At 36.7% G+C, this 21,877-nt stretch overlaps 1 protein-coding gene and 1 long non-coding RNA gene across 5 annotated transcripts in view; both read right to left on the bottom strand.

Moving 5' to 3' along the window:
* Positions 1–9,334: 9,334 nt before the first annotated feature.
* The window catches only part of gpd2 (glycerol-3-phosphate dehydrogenase 2 (mitochondrial)), a 31,790-nt gene continuing 19,247 nt past the window's right edge, over positions 9,335–21,877 (bottom strand). For all 4 annotated transcript variants that reach the window (XM_082136811.1, XM_082136813.1, XM_082136812.1 and 1 more), the window contains 5 exons: positions 20,568–20,726; positions 15,173–15,285; positions 14,905–14,983; positions 13,891–13,989; positions 9,335–11,336 (listed from right to left, as the gene is read on the bottom strand). In XM_082136811.1, coding sequence (XP_081992937.1) covers positions 11,211–11,336; positions 13,891–13,989; positions 14,905–14,983; positions 15,173–15,285; positions 20,568–20,726 — 576 coding nt within the window. In that variant the 3' untranslated portion in view covers positions 9,335–11,210. The remainder of the gene's footprint in view (positions 11,337–13,890; positions 13,990–14,904; positions 14,984–15,172; positions 15,286–20,567; positions 20,727–21,877) is intronic.
* LOC309474501 lies at positions 17,245–20,559 on the bottom strand. Its single transcript, XR_014197335.1, has 3 exons — positions 19,138–20,559; positions 17,894–18,514; positions 17,245–17,408 (listed from the first exon to the last, which is right to left on the bottom strand). It is a non-coding gene; the product is annotated as an uncharacterized lncRNA (long non-coding RNA).

Here is a 21,877-nt window from a genome sequence, read left to right as displayed (position 1 = left end):
CAGCTAACAGTCTTTTGTGCTCATAATTTTCTATAAAAGCACAGCCTAACAATTCTGGACAGAGGGGTAATTATTAAATGAATGAATGAATGACGTGTAGGGTTTAGTTAAAATATATGCAGTGTATAATTAGACATAATTAAAATATTTTAATGTAGTATACGTATTTTATGTGCTGTATGTGACGTTATAAAGGTGAAATAAATGTTATTTTTACCTATTATTATTATTTATCAAATATAAAACATAAAAAAGGAAAAAAAGTGGCCACACCATGGGGGGGGGTCCAGTATAAAAATCATTATGTCTATGGAAAGTCCCCATAAAACATGAAAACACAATGTGTGTGTGTGTGCGTGTGTGTGTGTGTGTGTGTGTGTGTGTGTGTGTGTGTGTGTGTGTGTGTGTGTGTGTGTGTGTGTGTGTGTGTGTGTGTGTGTGTGTGTGTGTGTGTGTGTGTGTGTGTGTGTGTGTGTGTGTGTGTGAGAAAGAGAAAGAGAGAGAGAGAGAGAGAGAGCACGCATACTTTAATTGGCCTTATGGGGGAGGTGATCTTGCACAGAGATCAGGTTAATGAGGATGTTAATATAGATGTAATGGACATTTCCCACAGGAAACAATGTGCTGTTGTTCTGGACATGAAAATTAAGGCATTGTGGGATTGTGGACGAGTCAATTAGAAGAATTTAAAACTGTACTTACATTCCCACATAATAAAAACGTGTCAATCATTCTCATCAGTTTGGCACGAACTTTTAGCGATTTAATATGTGTTTTCACATCATTTTATTTCAGTCAAAACTGTAAAATTAGAAAGACGTACTGCATTAAACATTTAAAGTAAAAAAAAACTTTGCCACTGAAAGCATAGAGGCTATTAACAAGTGTGCTCAAGAGCTGTTATCACAAGGATGAGAGATCTATTAGCAAGAGCTTGTTTGTGTAGATGCAGCTTTTCATTTGAAAGTGAAGACTGAGCAGCACTAGATGGAAATGGATCAGGCAGGGTATAAGAGAGCATTAACAACAACAAAAAAACGTATTTTAAGCATTATTTTGCTAGCTCTCGTGGTGTTGTCAGGCAGACTTTTTATAATCAATTATCAGTTGTCATTCCAATCAGAATCTGTACAATGAATATTCATGGGAAATGCGACAGCACGGCCATGTAAAACGTTTCTTTGTGCTTGGAGCACTGCGGTCTTATTGTTGTATTCTTGGCCTTTCGCAGTACACCATGTAAGGAAATGTGCTCTGTAACTGATAGTGAGTTAGCACTCTTTCCTCCTAATCAGCCCCCAGCTCACCTCTTCCTACCAGGATATAATCCTGAGCAGCCCACCCCCAAATCCCCTTTATAAAACCTAATTAAATCATGCTAATGCCCATATTCCCTGGATATGACTGGCTTGGCAGATTTGAAACCAGCCAATTACGGGGTTAATCAGACCCTTGGTAATAAAGTTTCCCTCTCTCCTATACATTTGAAATGAAGCCAAAATCCTGAATTGAGAGAGAGAGCGAGAGCGAGAGAGAGCGCGAGAGAGAGAGAGAGAGAGAGAGATATCAAGAATTTTATATGGCTGATTTGCACATTTACGCAACCACCGTTGCCATTGAGGTGATCACAACCCCCCCAAAATATTTAGATCAGCCAATATGGGTTTTTCAAAGGTTGATGGTTTAAATTATTACACCTCCCTCCTTCTCATTACCAAAATAGGGGGTTAGATCCATGGTTGAATGTGTCCAAAATGTTACAAATTTGCAGCATTTGAAGTGCTTTGAAGTAAAGAGACAAAACAGTCTTGATTGGAAATCATGGGTTCAGGCCTCAAATGATTGCTGCATCAGAGCATTTCTGCTACTATGTTATTATTTTTTATTGTTACATAGATATTCCTACAGATGCCTATCCAAAATTTGGGAAGAAAGATTTTTTTTAATATATATTCTTATCATCTCATATCTATCTGTTCTTTGAGTTATATGAGCATGCACAGATGACAAGTGACAAGTACAACTGCTGTTACCCTCCTCACACACACACACACACACACACACACACACACACACACACACACACACACATGACAGATCCACTCACAGAAAGTGACAGATTGAGCGGAGAGCAGCTTCACATTTCTTCTAAGAGCTTCTGATCTAAAGATGTCACTTACAGCCTAAAAAGAACAAGAAAAGTGACAGATTTATTCAAAAAAGACTTTTATTTTTCTGACATATTAGATCTATTTCTCAGAACAGACACCAGTAGATACAACAGTCCAGTTCCTGCAGATGTGAGCTGATCGAATGTGATGCTCTCAGCTTGAAGTCTTGTTTTTGGAGTCTGATACAACAGAGAGAGAGAGAGAGAGAGAGAGAGAGAGAGAGAGAGAGAGAGAGAGAGAGAGAGAGAGAGAGAGAGAGAGAGAGAGAGAGAGAGAGAGAGAGAGAGAGAGAGAGAGAGGGGGTCTCTTCTTTACTGCACACCCTAATGAGAGCTTCCCTGTTTAATTAATGTCTCAAGAATATTAATTCTGACCGAATCAATTAAGTAAGAGGTTAAGTAGGGGTGATTTTTCTCAAAGCTATTCCCTGCGTTAAAGGAAACAAACACATACAGGAGAGTGAGCCGGATGCTTATTATTGTGCATGCATCATTTCACCAGGCCCTGCATTCCCTGCTGACTCGGGCTAATTCTAATTAAGACTAATGAAAGTCTCATTTATGAGAAAGCCTGAAACAGGTATGCAAACATTCAGGGTGGCTATGGCTCGCAATGATAATGACCTCAGTACCACTTGTTAATTTAAGACCTGCCTCCTTAGCAATTAGGGCTGCCTGACACAACACAATTCTCTCTCTCTCACTCTCTCTCTCTCTCTCTGTATGTGTGTGTGTGTGTGTGTGTGAGACTGGATGATGCCTGATATCTTTATTCTGTTTCCCCAGTCACACACCTTAAATCCTAATGATTCAACTGAAAAACAGACATTTGAATTTTGATATCTCTCTTTCTCACTCTCATTCACGCTGTTCTCTATTGTATAATCTTGGCAAGTTGGCATATAGCCTATGTAGGCTAGATAAGAACAACTCTTTGTGCATTAACAAAATAAATAAAACCACATTACAATGTAAAAATGTGATATTGTCGCAAGTATTTTTGCACGGTGTTGGTTTTACGTCATGTAATTGTGCAGGACGTGTGGTTTTCTTCTGAGGCTCGAGATAGCTAAAGCCACCAATCACAACACGCCTCTATCCGGTTCTCATGACGTCATCCGCGAGGCGCGTCCCCTCCTATTATTAAACGTCGCTTATAATAGTAAAGATGCATGTCGTGAGACACTTATGGTTGTCGATGATTACAATTACTGGCGTCGAGTTTAACAGGTCGTTTGGGTGTTTAATAGGCCTTGTGCTCGTTTGGACTTTTTTTTTGCCAGTAATAGTTAGCCTATATCAGGGGCTTAATGGTTTTGAGTCAGAAGTCTAGTTCGTTTTTTACAGCAGTTGATTTGTAAAGGTTTCAAACACCTAACTAGTGAACATAATAAAACCACACATCCAAATTGCCTTTATTTTTTATTTTATTTTTTATTTCTTTATTTAAAAGGGACAACGCACATTAATCAACATGAGTAGCCTACAAAGTCCAACATGTAAATGTGCCAGATTTAGCCATACTGGCTAATTTTCATCTGCAGTCCCTAGCAGGTTGATGGTTAAGAGAAAACAATACACTACAACAATACAATAAATACATATCAATAAGAAAGCCTTAAGTAAGAATAACATAACCACTATTCCTGATCAGGACAACTGGCAGGTTGATGGCAAAAAAAGAAAGAAAAAACAACAACAAAAAAGAACAGACCTGAGATGCAGATGTGTTCCTGAAATGGAAATGAACTAAAAAAATAAATAAAACCATAATTCAAAATGTTCAAATACACAACATAAATGAGAACATGCTGATATTTGGTTGTTATGGATTTTGTTCAATTATAATTTTTTATTAAATGCTTGTTTTTTTTTCCATCCTTTCCTTTTTATTTTGTACACAGATGGTTTGTCAATGGCTTTGCACTGATATTGTTCTCAGACCCCATGTGAATTGCTTTAATATCAGCAGAGCTGGCAATATAAAAGACCTTTGCTTTTATGAGCTGTATGTGCAATCTGCTCTCTCAAGCCTCCAAATATCTCCAGTCTGTTCTTGCTTGTATAGAAAAAAAGGCCACGTTACACAGCTATACATTTCCTAAAGGCCTTTACTTCATGTAGCCTCGGTGTTGTCAATATTATCAGTGTCCTCGTATTCTTTAGTGAACTCATCTGTTCAGGTTTCATTACACCCGTCCTAATCCTCTCACACACTTGCCACGCAGCACAGGGCACCGGGTCGCATGTCAGCCAGATTTGCACCAGATTATTCTCCACAATTAATGGCTGTTCAGGCCGGAGGGGTCGGCGAAAGGCAAGACAACCCCGCAAAAGCTACGGCAAACACTGAAAATTAGGAGCAGAGGATTTTAACGCTGCCACTCATATCTCCAGATGACCTTTAGTGAGGCTTCGTTTCTTCTCCTCTATTCGCAGAAACTGGAGGAAAAGGTCTAATTGGTTTTTCATCCCATTTTTTAAGGTTGGAAAGTGCTGTCAGCTGGGTCAGTCAGAATCATAGGTAGACAACATGAAGGACTTTTCTCATTGTCATTGAGTGTTGATGCAGACCTCTATACAGCTGTCCCGTCCTGGAATTATTCTATTAGACTCTATTATTTTCATAAATCTAGGTTTAAAGGACCTAGAAAAAGTTAATCATTCAGATTTTTAAAAGGTGACAGAGGTAAAAAAAATCCACATTTGAAAAAAAAAAAATGTAGATCAAAGAAAATGTTTTTCTATTGATGTTTATATAAATGTGTTTCACCTGTATGTACACTACCTATCAAAAGTTTAGAGTAATTAAGAGAATTTAATATTTTTGAAAGAAGTCTCTTCTGCTCACCAAGGCTGCATTTATTTGATCAAAAATACAAAAACGGTAATATTGTGAAATATTATTACAGTTTAAAATTTTTAAATTAAAATATAAAAAATCTTCAACTTCACATCATTGACATCAGAAATCATTTTAATATGCTGATTTGGTGCTCAATGCTGAAAGAGTTGTGCTTCTTAATATATTTGTGGAAACCGCGATACAATCAAAAGTTTGGGTTATAAGTAAGATTAAAAAAAATTCAGTAATAAATACTTTTATTCAACAAGGACTTTTGCTCACAAGTGGCAGTAAAGACATTTATAACGTTACACAAGATTTCTATTTCAAATAAATGCTGTTCTTTATTATCTATTCATCAACAAATCATTATTAGAACCATTAATAATAATTAAGCACCAATAAAAATAATAATTACATATAATTATCAGCATATTAGAATGATTTCTGAAGGATCAAGTGACTCTGAAGACCGAATTAATGATGCTGAAAATTCAGCTTTGCCATCACAGGAATGAATGACATTTAAAAATATTTACAATTTACAATATTACTATTTTACTGTATTTTTGACCAAATAAATGCATATATGGTGAGCATAATGGACATCTTTTTTCAAGCTGTTTGTATTCCAAACTTTTAACCAGGATTAAGTGTATTAAGACCAATATCTCAGTGTAAAAGGTGTATGTTCATATCAGTGCACTGGAGTAAGGTATATGTGTGTGTGTGTGTGTGTGTGTGTGTGTGTCATATCTGTGTCAGCGCTGTATGCAGTGTGGGGGTGTTGCAGACAGGGGGGTGTGCTTGGCTATTGGGATTGTTGACAATTGACCTTTAGTGCAGTCAGTGTGCTTTCAGCTGCATACTGAGAAACGGCATGACAGCACACTGTCTCTGCTCTGGATGCCAAAGCCTCTGTGAGCGTGTGAGTAAATGTGTGTGTGTGTGTGTGTGTGTGTGTGGTTCAGGTATTCCCTACGTTATGGGTCAAAATGTCCCCACAAAGATGGCAATATCCAAAATCCTTGTCCTATGGGGACATTTTCCCTGTGAGGAAAACTGATTATAAATCATACTAAATCATACATAAGGGGCTGGGTCAGGAAAAGATGATGATATTTTGATATTTTACAAATCATCAAAATGTTTAAATGGGTTAATTAAAGGATTAAAACATTACTTTGAAAAAAAAAAAAAACATATTCCATAAAGGATCATACGTTCTAAAATGAAAACTGTCTACATTTTCAGAATCTCTCTATCTCAAATCTCATTTGCATATTCAATCATCAATTCTTGCATTGCAACACTATTTTAAATATGAATTGGATTTGTTTTTATTAATGACTATTTTAAGCTCAAAATGAAATTGAATAGCAACTGCAGAAAGTGATATTTTCAGTGAATAAAGATTTGAATGTATTTATTATAAATATAAATCATATAAAATTTCACTCTGTTCTATAGCTCTGATCAATATGAAAAAGTGCAATCCTACAAAATATCACTTTTTGTGTTCAACTAAAAACAGAAAGTCTTAAGAAATTGTCACAACATGAGGGTGAATAAATGATTTTAATTTGATTAATTTAATTGACTGATACACACTACTGTTCAAAGGTTTGGAGTCCGTAAGATTTTTGAATGATTTTGAAAGAAGTATGTAATGCTCAGCATAGTTGAATTTAATAAAAAATCTGTAAAAACTGTAATATTGTGAAATATTATTATTTTATGATGTAATTTATTCCTGTGATGGCAAAGCTGAATTTTCAGTTTCATTACTCCAGTCTTCAGTGTCACATGACCCTTCAGAAATAATTCTAATATGCTGATTTGTTGCTCAGGAAACATTCCTTATTATTATCAATGCTGAAAAGTCGTGCTGCTTATTATTTTGAAATAGTGATATTTTTTTTTGATGAATAGAAAGTTCAAAAGAACAGCATATATTTGAAATATAAATCTTTTGTAACATTATAAATGTCTTTTGACCAATTTAATGTATCCTTTCTGAATAAAAGTATTCATTTCTTTCTTTCCAACAAAAACCCCAAAGCAAACAAACAAAAAATAATAACTGACCCCAAACCTTTGAATGTTAGTCTTACTTAAATACTTATTACAATGTCAAAATAAATGGACCATTTCAAATAGGGTCAATCAACGCTGTCTAAAATATATTTACACACCTAATAACATGAATATAATTTTATATTGGATGTTTTAAACATTTTTAATCGACCCTATTAGAAATGGTACTCTTAATTTTTCAACATAATCATTTTTTCTCTCATCATTCTTTAGTGGAAAAACTAATTTTTTTCACACCCAAACAAAAAACTGTATCCACATTGTGATGGAATAATCTTTTCTCTCTCTCCATCCAGTGTCACAGTGTACGTGGGTCTGATGACTGTGACTCATCAGCCTCAAACCAAAATCCATTCACACCGCAACAAAAACAAAGCAGAGATCTTGCATTGATAGCAGAGCAACACAAAGATGTCTCTAGCAAAATCTTGGAAGGAGTTGCAAATTCCTCCACATCCCACAATGCTTTGTTTCATTGTTGTGCTGTGCATCACCTCGTTGGCATACCGACAAAGGGAATCCTCCAATCTCTGCCAGTAACAGTAACAGGGCACCTCCGCAGTCACATTACAGTCAATAAAACCAATAGCTTCTGGCTTTTCGAAATGTCCATGATTCTATCATGTCACATTTTTTTTATATTGCTGAGGAACTTTAAATGTTGTCTGAAATCTATAGGCCCTACATTCAGTGCATTAAAATGAATGTTATTGGGTCACACTTTCTATTTGGCATCTTTAACTACTATTTACATAAATACCGTGCTACCGTGTAGCGAAAAACACGGTTAAACTTTGGGTAAGTTTACATGACAACAATGTACTAAAAACGGAAACGTTTTTGCTTTTGCTTTTTTTTTCTTAACGACAAAGTAGCCAAGCAAGCAAATTTCTCGGATCTATTATTCACTTGAAAATTCTCGGCACTAACAACATTTACAAATTTTGAAATTGATTTATGGACATCGTAAAGTATTTTTTTCCGAAATTTAAGTTTTTTAGCTTTTAGTATGAATATGTTAGACTTAAGGTTATGAATAAGCTGGTGTGTTCCAAAACAATGACAAAATTTGCATTTAGGGGATATAAGCATTCAAAACTTAGTCTCTCACTTCCGCTAAAATAGATCACGGATTTTTATGACATCACCGCAGACTTCAGCTTCTCATCACATCTTCTGTCCAATCAAATGCTCTCTAGAATCTAAAGTGTCCCGCCAAAGTGACTGTTGACACGTCACGGAGCAATATGGGTTGGAGATGAGTGTTTGGTTGCTCAAACGCTCGAGTCTTATTACGTTTTCCAACTGTACGTTGGTTAAGAATTAAATGGCTAAAATTTATTTGCACCTCTATTGAATCCAACATATCATCAGCGTTTGGATTCGCTTCCATGGTGCTGTCAAGTACGACTTGCAGTCTGTGAGGTAAACTAAACGCTATTGGCTATTTGGAAAGGGGGAGGAGCCATTCAATATGCCCCGCCTTAGCTTCCTGTTTCAGTGGAAATAACATCAACGCATCATACAAAGCTGCGCGTTCCAAGGCACTTCAGTGGGCCTTTAATGCGTCCCTGCATATAATGGACATCAATGGGAAGAGAAATTGTTTGGCAACCAACATTCTTCAAAATATCTTATTTTATGTTCCACTCAAAGAAAGAAAGTGACAGGTTTGGAACGGCATGAGGGTGTGTAAATGATATTTTTGATTACAAATGTTTTGGGGGGACTATTCCTTTAAGGTACTTTACCAGGACCTCTGCTTGATTTAATATGCATGCAGTGTAATTATCGTATTCACAGGGCTATTCTGACACCATCTGAAATGAGGATTAGACATAGCTGCGGACCTGGGATGCTACTTTAATTGCATTTTGCTAGGTGCTGATCACACTGGAATGGGCCGTACTCATCTCCCTGTCAAAGAGTCTATACAGGGATTATTAGGCAGGCGTATGACGAGATGCCCTGCTCCTGAAAGGCCTTTCTGGCTCAGACACCTATTAATCAGCTATTTTACAGACATATAGTGGTGGCTTTAGAGTCAATTAGTTGACATCTTCCATTAAAACGCATGACTGGGGGAAGGAAACAGTGCATGTGCATGCTTACGTGAGAAGGACACATCACATGCTTCAACTGCCACAAACATTATGTGAGAAATATGAAACCACTGAGCATAATGACAGTCACTCACATGATAAAGGCACGTCCAAACAATGCAGAAGGCAACCAGATACATTTAATAACAAAATTGTGTTTTTCAGGCTTTGCAGATTAATTTACTGTACATTTTTTTTTTCATACAATATGAATTTCTTTCAGTCGGGATCAGGCTGAAATTACATCCTGTCGCAACAAACAATAAATTAGTTTAACTGCTCCAGCTCTTTTATGCAAAAGCAGACAAACTTGACGAACAACACTGATCCTAGAAGATCTATGGTGTTCTTGTAGCTTAAAAAACCCAAACATATCATGATGGACTTAACAAGCTCATTGCATGATGATAACAAACCAAAACAGATTATAAAAAAGGAGCAGCTTCATTGTACAAAACATTTCTTTTAAATCATCAAGCGTAAAGCATCCAAGTTCTTTTAAAAGCAGTTTCCACCTGAAGTCTGAACATAATCTAAATATAAACCACAAAAATACATAGTCAAGTAAAAGAGTGCGCTCTATTAGTGTGTCAGACTGTGCGTTTCGACATGCGAAGTTCATTAAGTGTCTTTTTAAGGGATAGTCATCGGTCATCCTTTACTCACCTTTATATTGTTTCAAGCCTGTATGCCTCTCTTTCTTCTGTGGAACATGAAAGAAGATATTTTGAGAAACATTTCAGTGTTTCTTGTCCATACAATGGAAGTCATTGGGAACTAAAACTATTTGGTTACCAACATTCTTTAAAATATCTTCTTTTATGTTCCGCAGAAGAAAGAAAGTCATACAGTACAGGTTTGGAACAACGTGAGAGTGAGTAAAATGACAGAATGGTCATATTGGGTGAATTATCCCTTTTAGAAAAGAAAGAAAGGCACATTAATAAGTACATTCCCTGTTATCCTCTACATCAAGTTTACAGTTATAATATTTTGGATAAACGATTAATGGATTAGTACTGGATAACCAATTACTTTTACAGGCAAGGTTTTATAAGAAGCATTCTGAAGTGGAGCTTCAACCGTTCATGAATTTAAATAAGGGATAAAACGTTCAACATTCAAACAAGTGCTATTACATTTCATTATAATCTGTAAAAACCCTCTTGTTGAACCAGAGCCAATTCAAAGTCTCAAAACACTGTACAAACCTCAGTTAAGACTAATTAAAATAACTGATCTGTATACAGTAACACAATTTGTAATACAATAACATTGTAATACAATAATGTAAGAAAGTAACACAATAACAATGCATACAATAATGTAAGAAAGTAACACAATAACATTGCATACATTCAACATATGTCATTAATTAAAATTTGAGACAAGATTTATGGAAAAGGAAATGATAGAAGTTGAATCATTTTTCCCACTAGAACACTACAAATGACTTGAAACGAGTGAAATAAAACGACAACAATAAAAAGTGTGCAGTGTAAAACAGCAAAATTCATATAGTGCATCATTTACCTCAGAAGACACCCGGAGCCCTTGAATTTCACTGTGTTCAGTAGCAAATAATCTGCATGAATAAAATGGCACAACAGAAAGCTAACAGGATAAAGCTGCTCAGAGAAACATTAAAAAGACAATCATGCTTTCCAGTTCAAACAACATGGCACTGCATGCATTAGATAAAAAATATATACTCTCAAATACACTTTGAAATATTTTTAAAGAATATATTCCGCTCTAATAATATATTTTTTCATTCGAATACATTTAAATAAGCATGCTAAAACAAAAGCTTTACAAGATTTTTTTAAAAAACGAGTGTAGTCGAAGGCAGCCAGACGGTAGGGTGAGTTAAAGACTAGAGAGGATGTGCTTGTGATCTGACCGGAGTGGGCACAGCGGTCAGAGCTTTTTGGTGTTTATCCAACATTGTGGTGGGAGCTGTTGTCTGGTGGATCTTTTGGTGTGTATTTGGGATTCAAAATCCGCCTCCACTGCGGTCGACCGTGACAGGTCCTCTCAGATCCAGCCCCTCCTCCACCGTCTTCATCAGGATAGCCAGACGACTGTCAGAGATTTGGCCTCTCTGGACCGCACTCATGAGCTGAACCAATCAGAGAGCAAAAAGAGAGGTATAATCAAACAGGTGATGGGAGACAGAGACATTTTAAAAAAAGATTTAGGCTTAAGAGGCAAATACACCTCCACTGAAAAGTTTGGGATCTCTTTTTTATGATTTTGAAAGAGCTCTTTAACATTCACCACAACGATCCAATCAATTCCCAATGGACAAAATCAAGCCCCGCCCTACATTTTTTCCTTGTTTGAGAAGCCGTTTCACTCAGATATACGTCAAAATAGGGAATAAAAGACTATTGCAACTTCCGTTTCATTGCTACAAAATATTTTGCATTTATATACTACAATTTTAAATATTCTGTTGTAATATATTTTAAAATGTAATTTATTCCTGTGATGTCAAAGCTGAATTTTCAGCATCACTACTTCAGTCTTCAGTGTCACATGATCCTTCAGAAATCATTGTAATATGATGATTAGCTGCTCAAGAAACCTCTCAAGTCAATGCTGAAAACAGTTGTGCTGCATTAGACATTTTTTAGAAAAAATATTAGAAAAAAAGTAATATTCTTTAACTTTTTTAACTATTAATCAATGTCTACTGTTATACAAGCGATCACACGGGGACGTTGTGAAGTCATGACAAATCGGGTCCTCCCTTGAAATCGGGCCTCTATCAACTATCAGTTAATGATTATACTAAGTACATATGAACAAAATTCATTTTAAATATGTATAGCTTACTGTATAGTGCATAATTAAACAAATTGAACATCATTTCTTTCACTTGATAAACTGTTAATCAATAATAATAATAGCCAATTAAGTGAATAATTCAACATCATTACATTCTTTTTATAACAAATATTTGGACATTTAACACTTAATTTAACATTAATTTAATTCCATTAAATATGATTGTGAATACATGTAGCTTAAGTGCAAATGTGTGTATAAACTAAGCTATCAGGCTAATAATCAGGTATCTGTATGCTATGCTGGTACATAAGCTAACTAATACAGACATTAATTGTCATTACAACGTAGTTCAAACAGCATTTATCACAACATGATTTTGAAGGAATTGTAATCAGGTGCTAAAGAGAGTATCTATTAAAAGTAATTTGAGCCACTGGGATTGCTAGGGGTCCTAACAGAGACCTGGGCTGCGTTCAGCCCTGACAAAAAGTAGCAAAACGTTTTTTAAACAGAAACGGTGGTGTGTTGAAGACCCTGTTCTGATGACGCAAGAGTTTCAACTATGGCAGCTGAGAAGGCCATTCTTTGTGTTCTTTTTGAAGTATTTTCAGAGCCTGATGCAATCGGTATAAATACGTGTTTAACACTGCAAAATACGCTCGATGTTACAGTCACTGCCCTTGCCATCCAGAATAAAAGAGAACATCCCAATCGAGTGAAGGGATTTGTGGAAACTGTGGTTCCTAATTATTGTGATCCAACATTTGCCTCGCATTTCAGGATGAAAAAACAAACATTTTAGGTGAAGGATAATCCACTTCTTACCTCCGAGACTGTGTTATGATCTATATGACCATATTATTTTTATTGTAAATATTAGGCTTATCATTATTGCTGATCACTGTTGATATGCTATATTTTTACTATAAAACTCTTACGACAAACATGTCTTCTAATATATTCAATTGTTGCGTATACCGAGCTGCAGTGGACACATTTGTAAGCGACTTTACTTGGACCCATTGTGCGAGCTGTCTCTTTAATACCGAGTGGTTTATATACATGTTGCTGCTGATTGGGCTGATGTTTTTGACACACCCACCAAACAAGAGAAAACGAGTCTCCGACCCCGTTGCACACCGTTTCCAGGAAACATGTCGCTCAACCCAGAAACCGTAGCAAAACGTTGCGCACCGGTTTGAGCTTGAATGTGCCTCTGATTTCGACGGGAGGACCTGATTCGCCACCACACCAGACCTTCAGTGCTTCAGTGTAACTTCTCGCCAACGTCCCCCGTGTGATCGCTCGTATGACAGTAGATTAGTATTTTTCTTACACACACCTATCGTTTCGTTTCAGAAGACATTGATTCATCCACTGGGGTCATTTTAATTACAGTCGAGCAGCACCCATTCACTTACATTATATGGATGGAATATACATCGGAGATGGCATGAGGGCGAGTAAGCGATGAGAGAATTTTCATTATTAGGTCAACTATCCCTTTAAAGGTTACTGGTTTAAACCCCAGAAAGGGTGATTATTACTTTTAACACCTTTCTACCTGAACCATATATATTAAACTAGTTGATGTTTCATTATGGTAAAAATGAATGGTGCTGCTCATTATTAATTAACTGAAACTCTAGAGACACCAGATCAGATACTCATTCTGATGAAGGTACGACATTTTAGAGCTACTAATCACTGTGAACCCGTTGGCTTCTGACAAAACATGGATGTACTGACGTAGATAACAAGCACTTTTATTTTTGAGGATTTCACACCTACAACTACCAATCCTGCCTGAAAACCAGGGCGACACCAAGACAACCTGTAGTCTATAAATAGCTATTATTACAGCTTCTAAGGGTTCATACCTGTAAGAACTCGTCCAGTTCCACTTGTCCGTTTTTGTTGAGGTCCACCTCGTTGAGGATCTCGTGGAGGGCGTCCTCATCAATCTGAATGTTGAGTCTCTAAAAGAACACAAATCAGTGATAGAATCAGTATCTAAGAGACATCAGAGACAGGCTTAATGAAAATGTTAAGGGCTGCATGAGAACCAGAGACAATGAGAGCTGAGAGAATGAAGGCTAATAAGAAATTTAAAATCGTATTCTTTGGAGATAAATACAGACACGTGCTTCATTTCTCCAGCAGCATTCCTGTGAAACTGTTGCTGTCCGTTCTACCCCCCACTCACAGTAAAAAATAAATAAAAAAAATGACTACATCTAGTAGTTTAAATACATATGTGACCCTGTGATAATCCAAAAGAAATACATTAGATTTTAGAATCACTAAATATTTATAATGTTTTTGAAAGAAGGCCCTTATGCTCACCAAGTCAGGTTGTCTAACAGTAGTATTCAGGTAAGAAATGCTACCTAGACATTGAATAAAGTAATCAAATGTAAAATAACAGTGCATTGTCTTCCTTGTATAAACCCGTATTAAAGCTACTAAAGTTATTCAGTCAAGACCAGCGAGTGATTTTCTCTTGATCTTTGTTGTTTGAATTAACATTAAGGACTACTGTCTCCTTCAAGAACTAATGCACGGATCCAAATGCGATTTTCTTACAACTGTTTACTTTGACTTAAGCCTGCACTTGGCCTACCGAGATTAACTACATGGACATTAGCCAATCGTGTAAGAGGTATCGTATCAAAAACTATTCACAGAAAGGGTGAAAAATCATCAAGAAAATTTTAATTATCACTTTTTAGTGCGAAAAACCTTGACTTGCATTATGGACTTCATGAAAACAATGTTATATATATATATATATATATATATATATATATATAGAATATGGTTATTAAAAAGTAATGCCTGCTTAAAACTAACACTTTTTAAAATATTATCATTACATTTAGATTATAACTCACCTCTAGCACTTGCTGGACATCCAGTGTTGTGATAAAGCCTTTACTCTCCTTATCAAATTTGTAAAAGCGCTTCTTATACCTGTTATTCATAATAATCACAATATTAGGAGAGTGGGAGATGTAGGCTTTTGTATACACTAAAACACACACACACACGCACACGCACACGCACACGCACACGCACACGCACACGCACACGCACACGCACACGCACACGCACACGCACACGCACACACACACACACACACACACACACACACACACACACCTTGCCACCTCTTGGGCATTAAGTGAGATCTCTGAAGTCTTGCTGAGCTGTTCAGAGCGAGCTTTATAACCCATCTCCAGGTGCAGGAACTTCTGCGCTGCCTCCAGTTCTTCCTATAGACACACAAAACACACAGTGCATAACTTTCCAAAGGATCAAATGGATAAACAAATGGATAAAATAGATTTTTAATACATTATTTATTTCCCCTGATTATTTCAGTCTGATCGTAACAGTTTGAGTGGCACATGTTGTCAACGGGTGGCTGACTGTACAAAGCGCACAAAGACAAAGGAGATCAGCAAAAACAATTCAATAAATCTAACAGGCAAGGAAAACTCAGGAAACAGAATTACACAACCATGTAAATACTGACAAGACAGGACAAAGAACTGAATATTATCAGTTCTTTGTCATCATCAACTAACCATTCAGAAAAGTCTTGTTGCATTCTACTAACCATTATATTACTAACCATATATAAGTCTTGTTGCATTCTACTAACCATTCTACTAACCATATATATATATATATATATATATATATATATATATATATATATATATATATATATATATATATATATATATACACACACACAGACTAAGGGTACATTTACACAGCGATATGCTTAAAACGGAGAAGTTTTTCCTTTGAGTTTTTCGCTTACAGACGACACCATTGTCAAAACGATCCCCTTTCACACAGATCCACGAAAACGACTAAAAACGCTGTATTCTGCTGCCAGGCCATGAGATGGCGATGAAACACTATAAACTGAACACGTAATACGCATGTGCATGACGTCATCGTCTTCAGAGGTTCACGTTTTTGTTGTTTACACGGAGACCGTTTTCAAAAACTTGTACTTTGAAACCCAAGTTTCACATTTTTGGGTGAAAACCGTGTTGTGTAAACAGCCTCTAAGTAAGGGAACTAATGAGATAATTAACGAACACCAGGTGAACAGAATGAAACTGACACAAACTAGGAAACAAAGGCTGAATCCGAAATCGCCTCAAATAGGGCGTTACTTAAGAGGACAGCCATTTGTAGTGGTGTCTGAAACCATAGTGGACGTTTATTGAGTGCACTTATTCAATCCCACATTGCACTGCAATACCGAGTGTAGTGTAAAACTGATGCATGCTCAATGGCTGTCCGCTCACTCATTTTCATTCACTCCTTCAAGTGGTCAGTATTAGTGGACTAACGTAGTGAATAGTGAATGAGGGTTTAGGGGGCGATTTCGGATTCAGCCCTAGTCAGAGGAAAACAGAACTAAAACTGAACAGAGCATATTCCTGACACGTTAGCGCAGATTATTTTGTGAACATGTTATAGAATGCATGCTTTGCAAATAGACTGTAATAGAAGGACGGAGAAGTTCAAAACTATATAGACCATTTAGGAGTAGACTTCACAGTTATGTCACTGCAGTTGTGTGTGCAATTACATTGCACTATGGTGGAGGAAAAATAATGGCAGCAAGTGGAGGAAAATGAGTGAAATCCAAAGAATAAGGAAAAAAATCTGTCTTCTTGTGCATTCAGATGTTAGAATCAAAATACAAAAAACAAACAAAAAAAAGATAGTCTTCATTTGTATGGAATACCATTTTTCAAAGATGCACTTTGAAGCTAAATGAAGATGTTTATGGTTGCAAGCATTAAAGGTGCATTAAGCAACTTTTCATGTTAAAAATACCCGTTTTCTAACCCATACATGCTTAAACAATTGCCTGATGGGCTGAATGAGCCCTTCTCTGATCACTGAGATTGTCTCTATAATCCTGTAAAGTAAAATAAATAAGAGGGATTCGGGCCGGAATTTTAGACTGGGCGTGACGTCATGCGCGTTCACGGCACGCTCACATAGCTATGTCTGGCAGGTTTGTGTATTCGCCGGCATTCTCCGTAGAAGATGGATTGTAAGAGACCTGCTTGTAGTTCATTTCAAACACCAACGCAAACTCCACGCAAGATAAAAAAAAGAAAACTTGTCTCTAGTGCAACCAAAAGGGCAAAATTAGACTCGGACAGGCGTCGGAATAAGACGAGAGTAAATTAAAGGGGTGGCATAATGCCCTTTTCACAAGATGTAAAATAAGTCTTTGATATCCCCAGAGTGTGTATGTGAAGTTTTAGCTCAAAATACCCCACAGATATTTTTATATAGCATGTTAAAATTATCAATTTTTGAGGGTGAGCATAAACGCACCGTTTTGTGTCTGTTCCTTTAAAGCAGCACTCAGTAACTTCGGGACTTCTTCGCTGTATTCTCGCTTTTTGCTCGCAGGTTTCTCTCTAGAGCTCCCCCCACAGCTTCGGAATAGATATTTGACAACACTGTCGTAAAAACTCGTTGTTGATTCTCAGACACCAGAGGCTATAGATCAACGACATCAAAGCAGATGGGACGTTCTTTAAAACGTCTTCTTCATTCGGGTTCGGACAGCGTGAGGGAGCGCAATAATGACAGCATTTTAGCAGATTTCTTTTGGCCGTAAAGCAATTGTTTACATCGCGAGACCTGATATCACGCGAGACTTCCTGACGTGGCGGCCGGCGGCCCGCCGGCTCAAAGTTGCAAGTGCGTATTTTCCGCTCACGGGCACCAGGGGGGTGCGAAACGACCACCATTCAACCCGAAACAAGTAATATAACCATTCCAATGACTCCGAAGCTGTTCAGTTAAGGTAAAAAAAGTTACTTAGTTCACCTTTAAATGCAAATGAGCTACTGCTCACGGTACAGAGGGCGGAGCTTCAACAGCTTGCACTCACACAGACATGCACTGAAAATTTCAAAAACTTTTAGCCTTTTATGTTCAAACCGGATTCAGACAAAGATAGAGAGACTCAAGAAGAAGTGACAACATGTAGAATGCAACAAGACTTTTCTGAATGGTTAGTTGATGAATTTATGTAGCTTATGTGTAGTTATCTTCTAGTCACTGATTAGCATATTCTGTCTTGATAATCTATAAATCGTTTTCAGGGGGTGGGGTTTATGTAAATGTTAGGGTTAGTGATGTCACTAACATGTCACTAACGGGAGGAAGCTTGTGTAGTCCCTACCAGCCGTTTGTTGTAGTCCTTAAAAAGCGATTTCTTTAAAAGCAAATATCTCCCTTTGCATTGAACTTTGAGCATTGTAACTTTGCAAATGTTGTTTATGCTCAAACAGCAACATTACACACTAACTAAAGTAAAAAAATAAAGTTAAATCATAATCAACCACCCCTTGAAAAGCATGAATTTGATGTAAACTATAGATCTACATAATATTCACCTACTGTGTGTAGTTCATAGAATGCATAATGTATTAAAGGGATAGTTCACTTTGAAATTAAATTTTGGTATGTTTTAGCTTACCTCAAGGGCATCCAAGATGTAGGTGTCTTTTTTTCCGCAGTAGTTTCAATTTTGATATTTTTAGGTCAAACCGTTCTTGTCTGTCAGTCATATAATGCAGGTCGATGGTCACTGTCTCAAAGAGCAAGCACAGAGTCCAAATTAAATAGAAATATACACTAGATGTCGCATTGGCTACGGTTTCGCAGTAGCCAATGCGACATCTAGTGTATATATCTATACCCGCCCGCGCTCTCAGATCATTTGGACGCAGCTGTGTTCAAGAGGTAAAAACGATATAAATACTGTTCGTTTTCTCACACAAACCGCTTGTTTCGTGTCTTAGGCCATCAATGTGTACTTACGATGGGGAATTGTTTAATTTGGACGATGGGGAATTGTTTTAATTTGGACTCTGTGCATGCTCTTTGAGACAGTGACCATCGACCTGCATTATATGACTGACAGACAAGAACGGTTTGACCTAAAAATATCAAAATTGAAACTACTGCGGAAAAAAAGACACCTACATCTTGGATGCCCTTGAGGTAAGCTAAAACATACCAAAATTTAATTTCAAAGTGAACTATCCCTTTAAGCGTAAAGTTACAGCATCAAATATTGTAACCTATAACATTTTACATAGATTACATATAAACCAATAATACTTTTATCTAGCAAATCTGACTTTTTTCCTTGCAAATGTGAGTTAATATCTCGCAATTCTGACTTTATAACCCAATTCTGAGAAGAAAAAAAAAAGTACAATTCTGTGTACTTATAATTCGATTTTTCTTCTCAGAATTGTGAGATATAAAATAAATAATTGGGAGAAAAAAAGTCAGAAGTGTTTTAAACTTAGTTTTAAAGTTAAAGTTAAATTTATATTTATATAAAAAAATTTATATTTTAATTATTCTGTGGTGGAAACAAGCTTCAATAGACTGCTACTACAGACCTGTTACTTTGGACCTGTCACCCGCCTACAAAACATGTAATCGCTGTTTACAAACATAGAAAGGGTCTATTTTACCCAAAAGCGAACTCACAGTTCATGTCAAAGTGTTGTTTCTCATTTTATGTCTGAGGAAGGCATTTCAAGTCCTCAAGGTGCATCAATCAATCAATCAATAAAGGGTGGAATATGAAATTATTCATATAAAAGAAAATTGCATTTTTTTACTTGCTTTTTTTCTATTTTTAGATAAGATTGAGAATGTTTGAGGCAGTAAAAATTATTCAAACCCAGTCAAAATTCAAACGTGTTTTATACAGCTGAAACACTGCAACATGAACGTTCCTGCAATGCACAGGCTGAAAATACTGCCTCGCATTTGCAGAGCTGCGATATACCTGCGCTGTATCAAGGCTTCCAGCAGAGCATTGTGTCGGTGTCCGTTCATGTGCGTGATGGGTGTGGAGCACCTGCATTGTGAGCAGATCTGAGCGCTGAACTCATGGGAACTGAACAGTATGATCGGCGCTATTATTAGTGCTTCTGTTTATCAGACAGGAAACCCACGACCAACAGGCAAAAGCTTGAGTAACTCTATCACCTTCTTACAAACGCACTACACACACACTCCCGTGAGCACAGACGTAATAGCCATAGTCATCTAGAGGTGTTGTGCTGGGCGTTCATTTTACAATTGAATTGTGTTCTTTTCCTGTAGTGGAGACTCCTTGTTAGAAAGACTATTTAAGAGTCACACTAACAATAGCTGAGGTCTATTATTAACTGTTACCTTAATTAACCTGGCTGAGACCTTTAGCTTTCAGTCAGGAAAAAAAGTTGCGTTCAGGGCGAGGGTAGCAGGTCTGTACAATCAATTTAGGAGCTAAATTCCATACATCACTAAGTTCATACATGCATCATTGGCAAAACAAAATTTCAAATGAATTTGAATTCTGATTAGAATTCATTTACACTCTAAATGTGAATTTAAAGTGGATTCTGCTTTAATTTTCATTAAAAATCCACATAAAAAAGCATGGCGAGTCTGCATTCGAAAGAAATATACCATGATGTAAATGACATACTTTCTTTTTCTGCTCGGTCCACTGCAGTTCTTTGCCCATGATCTCAACGATACGTGGCAGAGCCTCGTCTGCAGCCTGAACGTTCAGAAAGCCCAGTCGTGTTCGACGAGCAATCACATCGATGGCTGTACATGCATACTCCTTTATAGCATACTGCACCTAAACCCAGACAGAAACATCACTTTCAATCTAATTAATCTGCCGTTTTTAAAATCAAATTGAAGAATTTAAAGCACAAATAAAATTAATACCCATGTTCAGTACACAACAAACACATGGAATCTCAAAATCAATCTTGAATCTTAGATTCTAAGCAAATACAGAGATGTTTTATTCAATATATACGTGTATAAATGTTTTGAAGTTGATTTATGGTCTAACATATAAACACAAATTAGAGATAGATCCATATTGGATTTTGCTCATACAATAATAATTTGTTTAAAGGGGTCATCGGATGCTTGGTATGATTCTTTAGGGTCTTCGTGTAAAGTTTGTAACATACTTTGGTTAAAATTCCTCAATGGTTGTGTAAATCAACACCCTTTTTACCTCCTTAAAAACAGCTCTGTTCACAGCGACCCGTTAAAGACGTGTCTTTAAATGATAATGAGCAACTCTCCTCCGTGGGGCGTGTCGATACAAGACACGGCATGGCAAACTGTGGAATGCACTCTGAGAATTCTCGAAGAGTCACGATTGCCATACCTATTAGGGATATGCAATATATCGGCAATCATATTGGTATAGGCCAATAGTAGCATTTAAAAATTACTGGCTGAAAAGGGAAGCTGATAATAATAATATCTGAGTTAATAATGTTCCAATATGGCAATATGCTAATACGGGACAGTCCGTCAGTCATCGTGGGCGGAGCATGAGCAATATGACATCATATTGCTCAGAAAAACCAAACGGCTTGATTATTGAGAGTGAATGTATTTTTTTCATTGTATGGTGGTTGTGTCCACACACTGCAAAGACACATTTACATGCAAACACCATATAAAAATGAATTTTGCATCCTATGACCCCTTTAAAAAAAGACAACAAACAGACTATTGTGCCGATACTAGTAAAATGCATATATTGAAAGTGATAAATAATGGTTGTTATTAGTCTTTTCTAATAGGCACAGAGAAGCCACAGTAGTTTACATTGAACTAAATGCCAGATACATGCCAGTTTATTGTGTAACGAAAATTTCAATAATTTCCAGAAAAAGAAAAAGAGTTTTATGCATAATGCAGTGCTTTTAAGTATAAACAAGCCCGAAATACATCTGGACTCTTATTTTGAAATATCAGTAT

The sequence above is a fragment of the Leuciscus leuciscus genome (genome assembly GCF_965113295.1).
Source record: "Leuciscus leuciscus genome assembly, chromosome: 14".
NCBI classification, from domain to species: domain Eukaryota; kingdom Metazoa; phylum Chordata; class Actinopteri; order Cypriniformes; family Leuciscidae; genus Leuciscus; species Leuciscus leuciscus.
The sequence above is the reverse complement of the archived record's forward strand: the minus strand, read 5'-3'. Positions and strand labels throughout refer to the sequence as shown.